The 15,329-nt window shown below is 63.2% G+C and overlaps 2 protein-coding genes across 2 annotated transcripts in view; both read right to left on the bottom strand.

Moving 5' to 3' along the window:
* Window positions 1–2,532: 2,532 nt before the first annotated feature.
* On the bottom strand, window positions 2,533–10,548 carry ECH1 (enoyl-CoA hydratase 1). The gene is made up of 9 exons (XM_075727291.1): window positions 10,409–10,548; window positions 10,229–10,317; window positions 8,813–8,937; window positions 8,677–8,725; window positions 8,427–8,491; window positions 7,461–7,531; window positions 7,286–7,357; window positions 7,019–7,169; window positions 2,533–2,661 (listed from the first exon to the last, which is right to left on the bottom strand). The coding sequence occupies exons 1-9, from the start codon at window positions 10,546–10,548 to the stop codon at window positions 2,557–2,559; spliced, it is 867 nt and encodes a 288-aa protein (XP_075583406.1). The 3' UTR covers window positions 2,533–2,556.
* Window positions 10,549–13,766: 3,218 nt separating this feature from the next.
* Window positions 13,767–15,329, bottom strand: part of HNRNPL (heterogeneous nuclear ribonucleoprotein L) — a 10,220-nt gene continuing 8,657 nt past the window's right edge. Inside the window, 1 exon segment of the mRNA XM_075727271.1 lies at window positions 13,767–13,918. Within this exon segment, the coding sequence (XP_075583386.1) occupies window positions 13,767–13,918 (152 nt within the window).

The raw sequence follows: 15,329 nt of genomic DNA, 5'->3' as shown, positions 1-15,329 counted from the left end.
CCGTCTGGTTATTACGTATTATACCGACCACCTACCTATGCAATGATTTATTTTTCCATGGTTTTTTTTTTTTTGTTGTTTTTTCCCCCACTTTCTGCAGGGAGGGCGGGCTGCAAGCGGGGCGGGGGTGGGGGTCTCACCTTTTAGGCGCTTCGGGTTTCTTGGCAGGGGAGCCTCGGCGCGGCCGGCAGCTCTGGCTCAGATTTATTCTATTTTTTTTTTTAATATAAACCCCTTATTTTTTTTCCATTTTTTGCAACTTGACAAACAAGGACGGTCGCCGGAATGGTTAAAGGGAGCCCCTTCCTCCTCCCCTGCCTCTGCCCTCTTTAATTTATGCCTCTCCGTAGCAAAAAAAAAAAAAAATAATAAAATCCAAACTCGGAGGGGGGGTCTTTGCGGAGCCAGCACAGCCCCCCCGGCACGTCCCTCCAACCTTGGAGCAGGTTTTTCTGAGGACCAAAAATTTAAAAAAAAAGTAAAAAAGTAAAAAAAAAAAAAAAAAAAAAAAAAAAAAGAGAAAAAAAGCCTGATCTTTTAAAATTTAAATGAAAGCCAGAAGGTTCCTATTTACTTTATTAACTTACGGATTTATTATATAAATATATATTCACCTAGCAGCATATATTACCGGTTTTCTTTGTCATGTAATTAAAATATTGCTGGTAACTGTTAACGACGGAGCCTCTGCCGTTCCTCACCGCTGTCGCCCATCTTGGCCTGCGCCAGGGACCCCCAGGGACCCCCCCCCCCAATGGCCGGGACCACCCCCCCCCCACCCCCCGCTGTCGGCGTCACTCCGGAGCTTCCCAGGACAATGAATGGTGTCGGATTTTTTTTTTTTCTTTTTTTTGGGGGTTTTCTGGGTTGCTGAGACGCAGGTTTCTCCTCTGGCATGGGTCAAGGCGTGGTGGGGGGCAGGCGGGGAGGGCCCGGCCCCAAAATCCCAGGAATTTGGCTCAAAAGCCTTTGGGAAGCGGGAGCCTCCCGGGAAGGTTTGGGGTGGTTTGGTTTTGGTTTTGGTTTTTTTTTTTTTTGTGTGGATTATGGCTGAAATGGAGCCAGTGTGCCCATAGAGCCCCCGTGGGACCCCATAGAGCCCCTGTAGCCCCCTTGGGACCCCATATATCCCCTTGGGGACCCTATATGACACCCCCCCCCCCCCATACACACCCTGTGAGCCCCTACAGCCCCCTTGGGACCCCCCTATACCTGTGAGCCCCTATATCCCCTCGGGGACCCCATATATTCCCCTGGGACCCCCCAATATACCCTGTGAGCCCATATAGCCCCCTTGGGGACCCCCATAAGCCCCCTGTAAGCCCTTATAGCCCTCTCTGGGACCCCATATACCCCCTTGGGGACCCCATATATCCCCTGGGACCCCATATACCCCTTATGAGCCTCTATACCCCCTTGGGGAGCCCATATATCCCCTTGGGGACCCCATATAGTCCTCTTTGAGACACCCCCCCCCCCCCCATATACCCCCTGTGAGCCCCTATAGCCCCTTGGGGACCCCATATAGTCCTCTTTGGGACCCCCCCATATACCCTCTGTGAGCCCATATAGCCCCCTTGCGGCCCCCCATATACCCCCTGTCAGCCCATATAGCCCCCTTGGGACCCCATATACCCCCTTTGGGACCACATATATCCTCCTTGGGGACCCCATGGACCCCCCCCCCGTGAGCCCCTATAGCCCCTTGGGGACCCCATATGCCCCCTGTAAGCCCTTATAGCCCTCTCTGGAACCCCATACACCCCCTTTAGGACCCCATATACCCCCTATAGCCCCTTGGGGACCCCCATATACCCCCCTATGAGCCCATATATCCCCCTTGGGGACCCCATATACCCCCTGTGAAGCCATATAACCCCCTTGGGGGGGGTCCCCATATACACCCTTTGGGACCCCATATATCCCCCTTGGGGACCCCCATATACCCCCTATGAGCCCCTATAGCCCCTTGGGGACCCCCATATACCCCCTATGAGCCCATATATCCCCCTTGGGGACCCCCATATACCCCCTATGAGCCCATATATCCCCCTTGGGAACCCCATATACACCCTTTGTGACCCCATATATCCCCTTGGGGACCCCATATACCCCCTTTAGGACCCCATATATCCCCTTTGGGACCCCATATACTCCCTTGGGGACCCCCATATACCCCCTATGAGCCCATATATCCCCCTTGGGGACCCCATATACCCCCTTTGGGACCCCATATACCCCCTGTGAGCCCCTATAGCCCCTTGGGGACCCCATATACACCCTGTGAGGCCAAGACATTGGCCTCATCCCCGGTCCCAGCACCCTGGGGGGCCCCCAGCTCCATCGCAGCCCCTCGGGGTCCCCCTCACCGATCCCTGGGGATACAGGGCCCCCCCCATCCCCATCCCAACACCCCCAGGACCCCCCCTGCACCCACGGCAGCACCCTGGGGTGCCCCCTGTGCCCATGGCAGCCCCCCGGGGCCCGGCGCTCCCCAGGGACGAGGTGGGAGCGGGGCCGTGGGGCAGCTGGGTTTATTGGGGGGACGCGGTGGCCCTACAGCTTGGAGAAGGGGACGTCCTCGGGGCCCTTCTTCTCCATGGCCGCCTGCACCGACTTCAGGATGTCCTCGGTCTGCAGCATGCTCATGTTCCAGGTGGCCTGGGGACGAGCGCGGGGACGGGGGTGGCGTGGGGACGGGGACGTCCTCGGGGATGGGGATGGGGACGGGGACAGGGACGGGATGCCCTCGGGGATGGGGACAGGGACGCCCTCGGGGATTGGGATGGGGACAGGACACCCTTGCGTTGGGGATGGGGACGCCCTTGGGGATGGGGACAGGGACAGGACACCCTTGGGTTGGGAACGGGACGCCCTTGGGGATGGGGACAGGGACAGGACACCCTCAGGGATGGGGACAGGGACAGCACACCCTTGGGTTGGGAACGGGACGCCCTTGGGGATGGGGAAAGGGACAAGACACCCTTGGGGATGGGAACGGGACGCCCTTGGGGATGGGGACAGGGACAGGACACCCTCAGGGATGGGGACGGGGACAGGACACCCTTGGGTCGGGAACGGGACGCCCTTGGGGATGGGGACAGGGACAGGACACCCTCAGGGATGGGGACAGGGACAGGACACCCTTGGGTCGGGAACGGGACGCCCTTGGGGATGGGGACAGGGACAGGACACCCTCAGGGATGGGGACAGGGACAGGACACCCTTGGGTCAGGAACGGGACGCCCTTGGGGATGGGGACAGGGACAAGACACCCTTGGGGATGGGAATGGGACGCCCTTGGGGGTGGGGACAGGGACAGGACACCCTCAGGGATGGGGACAGGGACAGGACACCCTTGGGTCGGGAACGGGACGCCCTTGGGGATGGGGACAGGGACAGGACACCCTCAGGGATGGGGACAGGGACAGGACACCCTTGGGTTGGGAACGGGACGCCCTTGGGGGTGGGGACAGGGACAGGACACCCTCAGGGATGGGGACAGGGACAGGACACCCTTGGGTCGGGAACGGGACGCCCTTGGGGATGGGGACAGGGACAGGACACCCTCAGGGATGGGGACAGGGACAGGACACCCTTGGGTTGGGAACGGGACGCCCTTGGGGATGGGGACAGGGACAGGACACCCTCAGGGATGGGGACAGGGACAGGACACCCTTGGGTCGGGAACGGGACGCCCTTGGGGATGGGGACAGGGACAGGACACCCTCAGGGATGGGGACAGGGACAGGACACCCTTGGGTCGGGAACGGGACGCCCTTGGGGATGGGGACAGGGACAGGACACCCTCAGGGATGGGGACAGGGACAGGACACCCTTGGGTCAGGAACGGGACGCCCTTGGGGATGGGGACAGGGACAAGACACCCTTGGGGATGGGAATGGGACGCCCTTGGGGATGGGGACAGGGACAGGACACCCTTGGGTCAGGAACGGGACGCCCTTGGGGATGGGGACAGGGACAAGACACCCTTGGGGATGGGAATGGGACGCCCTTGGGGATGGGGACAGGGACAGGACACCCTCAGGGATGGGGACGGGGACAGGACACCCTTGGGTTGGGAACGGGACGCCCTTGGGGATGGGGACAGGGACAGGACACCCTCGGGGATGGGGATGGGGACGGGGACAGGACACCCTTGGGGATGGAAACAGGACACCCTCAGGGATGGGGACAGGGACAGGACACCCTTGGGGATGGGGATGGGGACAAAACACCCCCAGGGATTAGGATGGGGACAGGGATGGGACACCCTCAGGGATGGGGACAGGGACAGGACACTTGGGGATGGGGACAGGATGCTCTTGGGGATGGGGATGGGGACAGGGACAGGACACCCTTGGGTTGGGAACGGGACACCCTTGGGGATGGGGACAGGGACAGGACACCCTCAGGGATGGGGACAGGGACAGGACACCCTTGGGTTGGGAATGGGACGCCCTTGGGGATGGGGACAGGGACAAGACACCCTCAGGGATGGGAATGGGATGCCCTTGGGGATGGGGACAGGGACAGGACACCCTCAGGGATGGGGACGGGGACAGGACACCCTTGGGTTGGGAACGGGACGCCCTTGGGGATGGGGACAGGGACAGGACACCCTCGGGGATGGGGATGGGGACGGGGACAGGACACCCTTGGGGATGGAAACAGGACACCCTCAGGGATGGGGACAGGGACAGGATGCCCTTGGGGATGGGGATGGGGACAAAACACCCCCAGGGATTAGGATGGGGACAGGGATGGGACACCCTCAGGGATGGGGACAGGGACAGGACACTTGGGGATGGGGACAGGATGCTCTTGGGGATGGGGATGGGGACAGGGATGGGACGCCCTTGGGGACAGGGACAGGACGGCCTTGGGGATGGAGACAGGGACAGGATGCTCCTGGGGACAGGGACAGGACACTCTTGGGGATGGGGACGGGGACAGGTTGCCCTTGGGGCTGGCGACAGGGACAGGACACCCTCGGGGACAGAACACCCTCGGGGACAGGGATGGGACACCCTTGGAGATGGGGACAGGGACAGGACACCCTCAGGGACGGGGATGGGGACAGAACACCCTCGGAGATGGGGACAGGGACAGGACACCCTCAGGGACGGGGACAGAACACCCTTGGGGTCAGGGACGGGACACCCTTGGGGACGGGGATGGGGACGGAACACCCTTGAGGACGGAACACCCTCGGGGACAGGACACCCTCGGGGACAGGGACGGGACACCCTCGGAGATGGGGACAGGGACAGAACACCCTCGGGGACGGGACACCCTTGGGGACAGGGATGGGGACAGAACACCCTCGGGGACAGAACACCCTCGGAGATGGGGACAGGGACGGGACACCCTTGGGGACGGGGACGGGACACCCTTGGGGACAGGGATGGGGACAGAACACCCTTGGGGACGGAACACCCTTGGGGACAGGACACCCTTGGGGACAGGGACGGGACACCCTTGGAGATGGGGACAGGGACGGGACACCCTCGAGGATGGGGACAGGACACCCTCAGGGACAGGGATGGGGACAGAACACCCTCGGGGACGGGAACGGGACACCCTCGGAGACAGAACACCCTCGGGGACAGGGATGGGACACCCTCGGAGATGGGGACAGGGACGGGACACCCTCAGGGACAGGGATGGGGACAGAACACCCTCAGGGATGGGGACGGGACACCCTCGGAGATGGGGACAGGGACAGGACACCCTCGGGGACAGGGATGGGGACAGAACACCCTCAGGGATGGGGACAGGACACCCTCGGGGACAGGGACAGGGACAGGACACCCTCGGGGACAGGGACGGGACACCCTCGGGGATGGGGACGGAACACCCTTGGGGACAGGACACCCTCGGGGACAGGGATGGGACACCCTCGGAGATGGGGACAGGGACGGGACACCCTTGGAGATGGGGACAGGGACGGGACACCCTCGAGGATGGGGACAGGACACCCTCAGGGACAGGGATGGGGACAGAACACCCTCGGGGACGGGAACGGGACACCCTCGGAGACAGAACACCCTAGGGGACAGGGATGGGACACCCTCGGAGATGAGGACAGGGACAGGACACCCTCAGGGACAGGGATGGGGACGGGACACCCTCAGGGATGGGGACGGGACACCCTCGGAGATGGGGACAGGGACAGGACACCCTCGGGGACAGGGATGGGGACAGAACACCCTCAGGGATGGGGACAGGACACCCTCGGGGACAGGGACAGGGACAGGACACCCTCGGGGACAGGGACGGGACACCCTCGGAGATGGGGACAGGGACAGGACACCCTCGGGGACAGGGACGGGACACCCTTGGAGATGGGGACAGGGACGGGACACCCTCGAGGATGGGGACAGGACACCCTCAGGGACAGGGATGGGGACAGAACACCCTCGGGGACGGGAACGGGACACCCTCGGAGACAGAACACCCTCGGGGACAGGGATGGGACACCCTCGGAGATGGGGACAGGGACGGGACACCCTCAGGGACAGGGACGGGACACCCTTGGGGACAGGGATGGGGACAGAACACCCTCAGGGATGGGGACGGGACACCCTCGGAGATGGGGACAGGGACAGGACACCCTCGAGGATGGGGACAGAACACCCTTGGGGACGGGAACAGGACACCCTCGGAGACAGAACACCCTAGGGGACAGGGATGGGACACCCTCGGAGATGAGGACAGGGACGGGACACCCTCAGGGACAGGGATGGGGACAGAACACCCTCAGGGATGGGGACGGGACACCCTCGGAGATGGGGACAGGGACAGGACACCCTCGGGGACAGGGACGGGACACCCTCGGGGATGGGGACGGAACACCCTTGGGGACAGGACACCCTCGGGGACAGGGACAGGACACCCTTGGAGATGGAGACAGGCAAAGAGCGCGGCGACGATGACGCGGCCGTGGCCCGGGAGGGGGGACAGGGACGACGCGGCTGGGGCCGCGGTGGCAGCCCGCCGGCGAGGGCCCCCTCACCATGTAGCGCAGGCTCTCGGGGACGGGGTGGTCCCGGGCGTAGAGCAGGTTGACCTTGGTGCCCTGCACGGCCACGGGGCTCCGGGCCGCGATGGCGCTGGCCACGTCCAGGGCGCCCTGCAGCAGCGTGGCTTTGTCGGCGAACACCCGGCTGCGGGGCGAAAGGCGCTGGCTGCGGGGACGGGGCACCCCCAGGGGGTCCCCACGGCGGTGGGGGGCGGCGGTGGGGGCGGGGGTCCCCTGCCGGGGGTCGGGGGGCTGCAGTACCTCACCAAGCCGCAGCTCTGCGCTTCGGGAGCCATCATCTTGCGGGCGGTGAAGGCCAGTTCGTTGACGAGGCTGCGGGGATGGTTGTGGGGGTGACACGAGGTCCCCCCCCCCCGCCGATGTCCCCTCCCCTGCCACCAACCCCACCCCCCGGGTGCGTCCCCCCGCCACCCACCTCTGGCTGCTCACGATTTTTGGGAGACGCTGCAAGGTGCCCACGTCGGCCGCCAGCCCGATGTCCACCTCCTGCGGGTGATGGGGACACAGGGACACGTGAGGGGATGCGGGGACGTCCGAAGAAACATGGGGCCGTGGGAGGGGCCGTGGGGATGGGCGAGGGGCTCTGGGGACATTCCCAGGGACATCCCTAAGGTCACAGGGATGGCTGAGGAGCCATGGGGACGTCCAAGGAGCATCTGAGAGGTCTTGGGGACATCCAAGGAGCCACCAGGATGTCTGAGGGGTCTTGGGAATGTCCAAGGAGCCACCAGAACATCTGGGAGGTCTTGGGGACATCCAAGGAGCCATAGGGACATCTGAGGGGTCTTGGGGACATCCAAAGAGCCACCAGAATGTCTGAGGGGTCTTGGTGACATCCAAGGAGCTACCAGGATGTCTGAGAGGTCTTGGGGACATCCAAAGAGCCATAGGGACATCTGCGAGATCTTGGGGACGTCCAAGGAGTTACCAGGATGTCTGAGAGGTTTTGGGGACATCTAAGGAGCCATAGGGACATCTGGGAGGTCTTGGGGACATCCAAGGAGCTACCAGGATGTCTGATGGGTCTTAGGGACATCCAAGGAGCCATAGGGACATCTGAGGGATCTTGGGGACGTCCAAGGAACCACCAGGATGTCTGAGGGGTCTTGGGAATGTCCAAGGAGCTACCAGAACATCTGGGAGGTCTTGGGGACATCCAAAGAGCCACCAGAATGTCTGAGGGGTCTTGGAGACATCCAAGGAGCCATGGGGACATCTGAGGGGTCTTGGTGACATCCAAGGAGCTACCAGGATGTCTGAGGGCTCTTGGGGACATCCAAGGAGCCATAGGGACATCTGAGGGGTCTCCAGGACCATCCAAAGAGCCACTAGGATGCCCGAGGGTCCCCAGGGCCCACCCAAGGGTCCCCCACCCACCTACCTTCACCTGGAACCAGGCGTCCTGGGTGCAGTAGCGGATGTCGCAGGCGGAGATGAGGTCAACGCCTGCCGGGAGAAGACCTCGAGCCCGTGGTGGGGACCCCGAGCCCGTGGTGGGGACCCTGAGCCCATGGTGGGGACCCCGAGCCCGTGGCGGGGACCCCGAGCCCATGGTGGGGACCCCGAGCCCGTGGTGGGGACCCTGAGCCCGTGGTGGGGACCCTGGCCCAGCCCCTCCGGCCCCAGCTCACCTGCGCCGACGCAGGCGCCGTGCACCGCCGCGATCACCGGCTTCGAGCACTGCAGGAGAGACGGGCGTCAGGGTGAGGCGGAGAACAGCACGCCCTCATCGGTCCGTCCGTCCGTCCGTCCGTCCGTCCGTCCCACCTTCTCCAGCACCGAGAAGGTCTCCTGGAACTCGCGGATCTTGCGCCGCAGGTTCCAGGCCTTCCTGGCCGCGTCCTCGCCCTCCACCGCCATGAAGACGCTGCCCATCTCCACCAGATCGATCCCTGCCCGGGGCCAGACCGTCACCGGCTGCCCCTGAATCCTGCCGGGGGGGAAAGACCCCCCCAGCCAGGGCTGAGGCCCCCCCAAGTCCTCCGGGGGATGCTGAGAGCCCCAAATCCCACCCAGCTGGGGTAAAGGTACCCCAAATCCCCCCCCAGATGGGCAAAGGTACCCCCAAATCCCACCCAGATGGGGTAAAGGTACCCCAAATCCCCCCTGGCCAGGGCAAAAGTGCCCCAAATCCCACCCAGATGGGGTAAAGGTACCCCACCCCCCCCCAAGGGCAAAGGTACCCCAAATCCCCCCTGGCCAGGGCAAAGGTACCCCAAATCCCCCCTGGCCAGGGCAAAAGTACCCCAAATCCCACCCAGATGGGGTAAAGGTACCCCAAATCCCCCCCCAGATGGGCAAAGGTACCCCAAATCCCCTCTGGCTTGGGCAAAGGTACCCCAAATCCTCCCTGGTTTGGGCAAAAGTACCCCAAATCCCACCCAAATGGGGTAAAGGTACCCCAAATCCCCCCCTCCCCAGAGCAAAGGTACCCCAAATCCCCCCCAGTTGAGGTAAAGGTACCCCAAATCCCCCCCAGATGGAGTAAAGGTACCCCAAATCCCCCCTGGCCAGGGCAAAAGTACCCCAAATACCCCCCAGTTGGGGTAAAGGTACCCCAAATCCCCCCCCAGATGGGCAAAGGTACCCAAAATCCCCTCTGGCTTGGGCAAAGGTACCCCAAATCCCCCCTGGGTTTGGGCAAAAGTACCCCAAATCCCACCCAGATGGGGTAAAGGTACCCCAAATCCCCCCTGGCCAGGGCAAAAGTACCCAAATCCCCCCCAGTTGGGGTAAAAGGTACCCCAAATCCCCCCCCGGCTTGGGCAAAGGTACCCAAAATCCCCCCAGATGGGGTAAAGGTACCCCAAAATCCCCCCCCAGATGGGCCAAAAGTACCCCAAATCCCCCCCAGTTGAGGTAAAGGTACCCCAAATATCCCCTCTGGCTTGGGCAAAGGTACCCCAAAATCCCCCCCAGCTGGGCCAAAGTACCCAAATCCCTGCCAGCCAAGGCCAAAAGGTACCCCCAATCCCCCCCGGCTGGGGTAAAGGTACCCCCAGTTGCCCCCCAGTTGCTACCAAGACGCTCCCAGTCCCTCCCAGATGAGCCAAGATCCCCTCAATTTCCCCCGCTGAGGCTGAAAACGCCCCCCCCAACTCTGAGATCCCCCCAAAAATGAGCCAAATCCCCCCCCCCCCCCGCTCCCCCTCGCCGGGAAGGGAACCCTCGGGCGGCCCTCACCAGCCGTGAAAATCTTCCCGGCGCCGGAGATGACGACGGCGCGGCACGACGAGTCGTGGCCGATGTCCTGGAAGCACTCGACCATCTCCCTGCGGGGATGGGGAAAGTGGGGACGGGAGCCGGGGGTTTTGGGGGGGGTCCCCGGGTGCTCCCCCCCCCCCCCCCCCCCCACCCCGTTACCTCCAGAAGGCCGCGTTCATGGCATTCCTCTTTTCCGGGCGGTGGAGCTCCACGTGCAGGACGTGGTCCCGCTCCTGCGTCACCCGCAGCGTCTCGAAGCTGCGGCCGGGCGAACGCCGCTCCGCCGCCTTCGCCGACATCAGCCGGGCTGGCAACTGCAGCGCTGCGGCAGCCGGCCCGTCACCGGGGCACTGGGACCCACTGGGGAGGGACTGGGACACACTGGGGAGGGACTGGGAGTCCCTTGGGAGGGGCTGGGACCCATTAGAGAAGGGCTGGGGGGTACTGGGACATAGTGGGGAGGGACTGGGACCCACTGGGGAGAGACTGGGAGTCCCTGGGGAGGGACTGGGACCCACTGGGGAGGGACTGGGAGTCCCTGGGGAGGGACTGGGACCCACTGGGGAGGGGCTGGGACCCATTAGAGAAGGGCTGGGAGTCCCTGGGGAGGGGCTGGGACCCACTGGGGAGGGGCTGGGACCCACTGGGGAGGGGCTGGGAGTCCCTGGGGAGGGGCTGGGACCCACTGGGGAGGGGCTGGGACCCACTGGGGAGGGACTGGGAGTCCCTGGGGAGGGGCTGGGGACCCATTAGAGAAGGGCTGGGGGTACTGGGACATAGTGGGGAGGGACTGGGAGTCCCTGGGGAGGGACTGGGACCCACTGGGGGAGGGGCTGGGACCCACTGGGGAGGGGCTGGGACCCATTAGAGAAGGGCTGGAGGTACTGGGACATAGTGCGGAGGGACTGGGACCTACTGGAAAGGGACTGGGACCCACTGGGGAGAGACTGGGAGTCCCTGGGGAGGGGCTGGGACCCACTGGGGAGGGGCTGGGACCCATTAGAGAAGGGCTGGGGTACTGGGACATAGTGGGGAGGGACTGGGAGTCCCTGGGGAGGGACTGGGACCCACTGGGGAGGGGCTGGGACCTACTGGGGAGGGGCTGGGACCCATTAGAGAAGGGCTGGAGGTACTGGGACATAGTGGGGAGGGACTGGGACCTACTGGAAAGGGACTGGGACCCACTGGGGAGGGACTGGGAGTCCCTGGGGAGGAGCTGAGACCCACTGGGGAGGGGGCTGGGACCCATTAGAGAAGGGCTGGGGGTACTGGGACATAGTGGGGAGGGACTGGGAGTCCCTGGGGAGGGACTGGGACCCACTGGGGAGGGGCTGGGACCCATTAGAGAAGGGCTGGAGGGTACTGGGACATAGTGGGGAGGGACTGGGACCTACTGGGAAGGACTGGGAGTCCCTGGGGAGGGACTGGGACACACTGGGGAGGACTGGGAGTCCCTTGGGAGGGGCTGGGACCCATTAGAGAAGGGCTGGGGGTACTGGGACATAGTGGGGAGGGACTGGGACCCACTGGGGAGAGACTGGGAGTCCCTGGGGAGGGACTGGGACACACTGGGGAGGGACTGGGAGTCCCTGGGGAGGGACTGGGACCCACTGGGGAGGGGCTGGGACCCATTAGAGAAGGGCTGGGGGTACTGGGACATAGTGGGGAGGGGACTGGGAGTCCCTGGGGAGGAGCTGAGACCCACTGGGGAGGGGCTGGGATCCATTAGAGAAGGGCTGGGGGTACTGGGACATAGTGGGGAGGGACTGGGAGTCCCTGGGGAGGGACTGGGACCCACTGGGGAGGGGCTGGGACCCATTAGAGAAGGGCTGGAGGTACTGGGACATAGTGGGGAGGGACTGGGACCTACTGGGAAGGGACTGGGAGTCCCTGGGGAGGGACTGGGACCCACTGGGGAGTGACTGGGAGTCCCTTGGAGGGGCTGGGACCCATTAGAGAAGGGCTGGGGGTACTGGGACATAGTGGGGAGGGACTGGGACCCACTGGGGAGAGACTGGGAGTCCCTGGGGAGGGACTGGGACACACTGGGGAGGGACTGGGAGTCCCTGGGGAGGGACTGGGACCCACTGGGGAGGGGGCTGGGACCCATTAGAGAAGGGCTGGGGGTACTGGGACATAGTGGGGAGGGACTGGGACCTACTGGGAAGGGACTGGGAGTCCCTGGGGAGGGAGTGGGGGCACTGGAGATGGACTGGGAGTCTCTAGGGAGGAACTGGGACCTATTGGGGAGGGACTGGGACCCACTGGAGAAGGGCTGGGGGCACTGGGATGCACTGGGGAGGGACTGGGACCCGTTAGAGAAGGACTGGGGTTACTGGGACATACTGGGGAGGGATTGGGAGCCCCTAGGGAGGAACCGGGACCCACTGGGGGCACAGGGGAAGGGCTGGGAGGAACTGGGAAAGGACTGGGACTCGCTGGGATCCACTAAGGAAGGACTGGGAGGCACTGGGGGTACCGGGGAAAAGCCTAGAAACCACTGGAAAAGGACTGGGACATACTGGGAGGGACTGGGAGTCCCTGGAGAGGGGCTAGGACCTACTGGAGAAGGACTGGGGACCCCTAGGGAGGAACTGGGACCCACTGGACAAGGGCTGGGGGCACTGGGGAAGGACTGGGACCCACTAGAGAAGGACTGGGGGCACTGGACATACTGGGGAGGGACTGGGAGCCATTGGAGAAGGGCTGGGAGTACCTAGGGAGGGTCTGGGACCTGTTGGAGAAGGGCTGGGGGTACTGGGAGATACTGGGAGGAACTGGGAGTCCCTGGGGAGGGGCTGGGATGCACTGGGGAAGGACTGGGACCCATGGGAGAAGGGCTGGGGGTACTGGGAGATACTGGGAGGAACTGGGAGTCGCTGGGGAGGGGCTGGGATGCACTGGGGAGGGACTGGGGGCACTGGGACATACTGGGGAGGGACTGGGACCCACTGGGGAGGGACTGGGAATCCCTGGGGAGGGGCTGGGACCCACTGGAGAACCACTGGGGGCACTGGGACATACTGGGGAGGGACTGGGACCCACTGGGGAAGGGTGGGGGGGTACTGGGACCCACTGGGGGCACAGGGGAAGGGCTGGGAGGCACTGGGGGTACTGGGAAAGGCCTAGAAACCACTGTAAAAGTACTGGGACATACTGGGAGGGACTGGGGAAGACCTGAGAGTCTCGGGGGAGTAAACTGGGGGCACTGGGGAGGGACTGGGATCCGCTGGATCCCCCGCGGGGCACAGGAGGCTTTGGGGGGGGCCTTGGGGTAACTGGGGACCCCAGGGGGCGGCGACACGGGGGGTCACGGGGGTCAAGGTTAGGCCGGGGGTCACGGGGGGGGCGCTAGGCCGGGGGTCAGGGCCCCGCCGTGGGGGCTGGGGGGTCCCCGGGGTCCTTCCCCCCCCACTCACGTCTCCCCAGCAGCCCCCGCAGCCCCGCAGCGCCCAGCGCCATCGCCTCCCGCACGACCCCGCTAGCGCCGAGGACAGCGGAGCTCCGCCCCTTCCGGTCACGTGAGGCGAGGGGGCGACGGCACCTTCCGCTCTCCTACCGAGGCGGAAGTGCCGCCATTACCGAGGCAACAGTGCCGCCATGACACCTCCCTACCGAGGATGACGGGCCCGCCATTACCGAGGCGGAAGTGCCGCCATGACACCCGCCCTACCGTGGCGGAAGTGCCGCCATTACCGAGGCGGAAGTGTCCAGTTTTGGGCCCCTCGCTCCAAGAAGGACATTGGGGTGCTGGGGCGTGGCCAGGGAAGGGCAGCGGAGCTGGGGAAGGGTCTGGAGCACAGGGCTGGTGGGGAGCGGCTGAGGGGGCTGGGGGTGTTCAGCCTGGAGAAGAGGAGGCTGAGGGGAGCCCTCATCGCTCCCCACAGCTCCCCAAAAGGAGGGGGCAGGGAGGGGGGGTTGGGCTCCTCTCCCAAGGAACAGCGATGGGACGAGAGGAAATGGGCTCAAGCTGTGCCAGGGAGGGTTAGGTTGGATATTGGGGGAAATTCCTTCATGGAAAGAGCGGCCAAGCATTGGACCAGGCTGCCCAGAGAGGTGGGGGAGTCCCCAGCCCTGGAGGGGCTCAAAAACAGGCAGAGGTGGCACTGGGACATGGTTTTGGTGGCCGTGGGGGTGTTGGGGTGACGTTGGGCTGATGATCTTGGAGATCCTTTCCAACCTCAGTGATTGCTGGTTTGACTTTCATTAAAATAATCCAGCCCCCAAGGCAGGAAACGTGAAATTATGACTCTGCCCTTAATGGGTTGAGTGGTGGCCTTGGGAGCGTTGGGTTCACGGTTGGGCTGGATGATCAAGGCCTTTTCCAACCTCAACGATTGGATGATTCTATCTTAAAGGTGCTTTCCAACCTAAATGATTGGTGATTCTATGATCTTCAATGCCTTTTCCAACCTCAACGACTGGATGATTCCATGATCTTCAAGGCCTTTTCCAATCTAAATGATGGATGATTCCATGATCTTCAAGGCCTTTTCCAAACCCAACGGTTGGATGATTCCATGATCTTCAAGGCCTTTCCCAACGTCAACGATTGGATGATTCCATGATCTTCAAGGCCTTTTCCAACCCCAACAACTGGACGATTCCACGATCTTCAAGGCCTTTTCCAGCCCCAACGATTGGATGATTCCACGATCTTCAAGGCCTTTTCCAGCCCCAACGATTGGATGATTCCACGATCTTCAAGGCCTTTTCCAGCCCCCAACGATGGATATTCCAGATCTTCAAGGCCTTTTCCCAACCCCAACAACTGGACGATTCCATGATTTTCAAGGCCTTTCCCAACCTCAACGATTGGATGATTCCATGATCTTCAAGGCCTTTCCCAGCCCCAACGATTGGATGATTCCACGATCTTCAAGGCCTTTTCCAGCCCCAACGATTGGATGATTCCACGATCTTCAAGGCCTTTCCCAGCCCCAACGATTGGATGATTCCACGATCTTCAAGGCCTTTCCCAGCCCCAACGATTGGATGATTCCACGATCTTCAAGGCCTTTCCCAGCCCCAACGATTGGATGATTCCACAATCTTCAAGGCCTTTTCCAACCCCAACAAC

Source organism: Pelecanus crispus (assembly GCF_030463565.1).
Source record: "Pelecanus crispus isolate bPelCri1 chromosome 30 unlocalized genomic scaffold, bPelCri1.pri SUPER_30_unloc_1, whole genome shotgun sequence".
NCBI classification, from domain to species: Eukaryota; Metazoa; Chordata; class Aves; order Pelecaniformes; family Pelecanidae; genus Pelecanus; species Pelecanus crispus.
The sequence above is the reverse complement of the archived record's forward strand: the minus strand, read 5'-3'. Positions and strand labels throughout refer to the sequence as shown.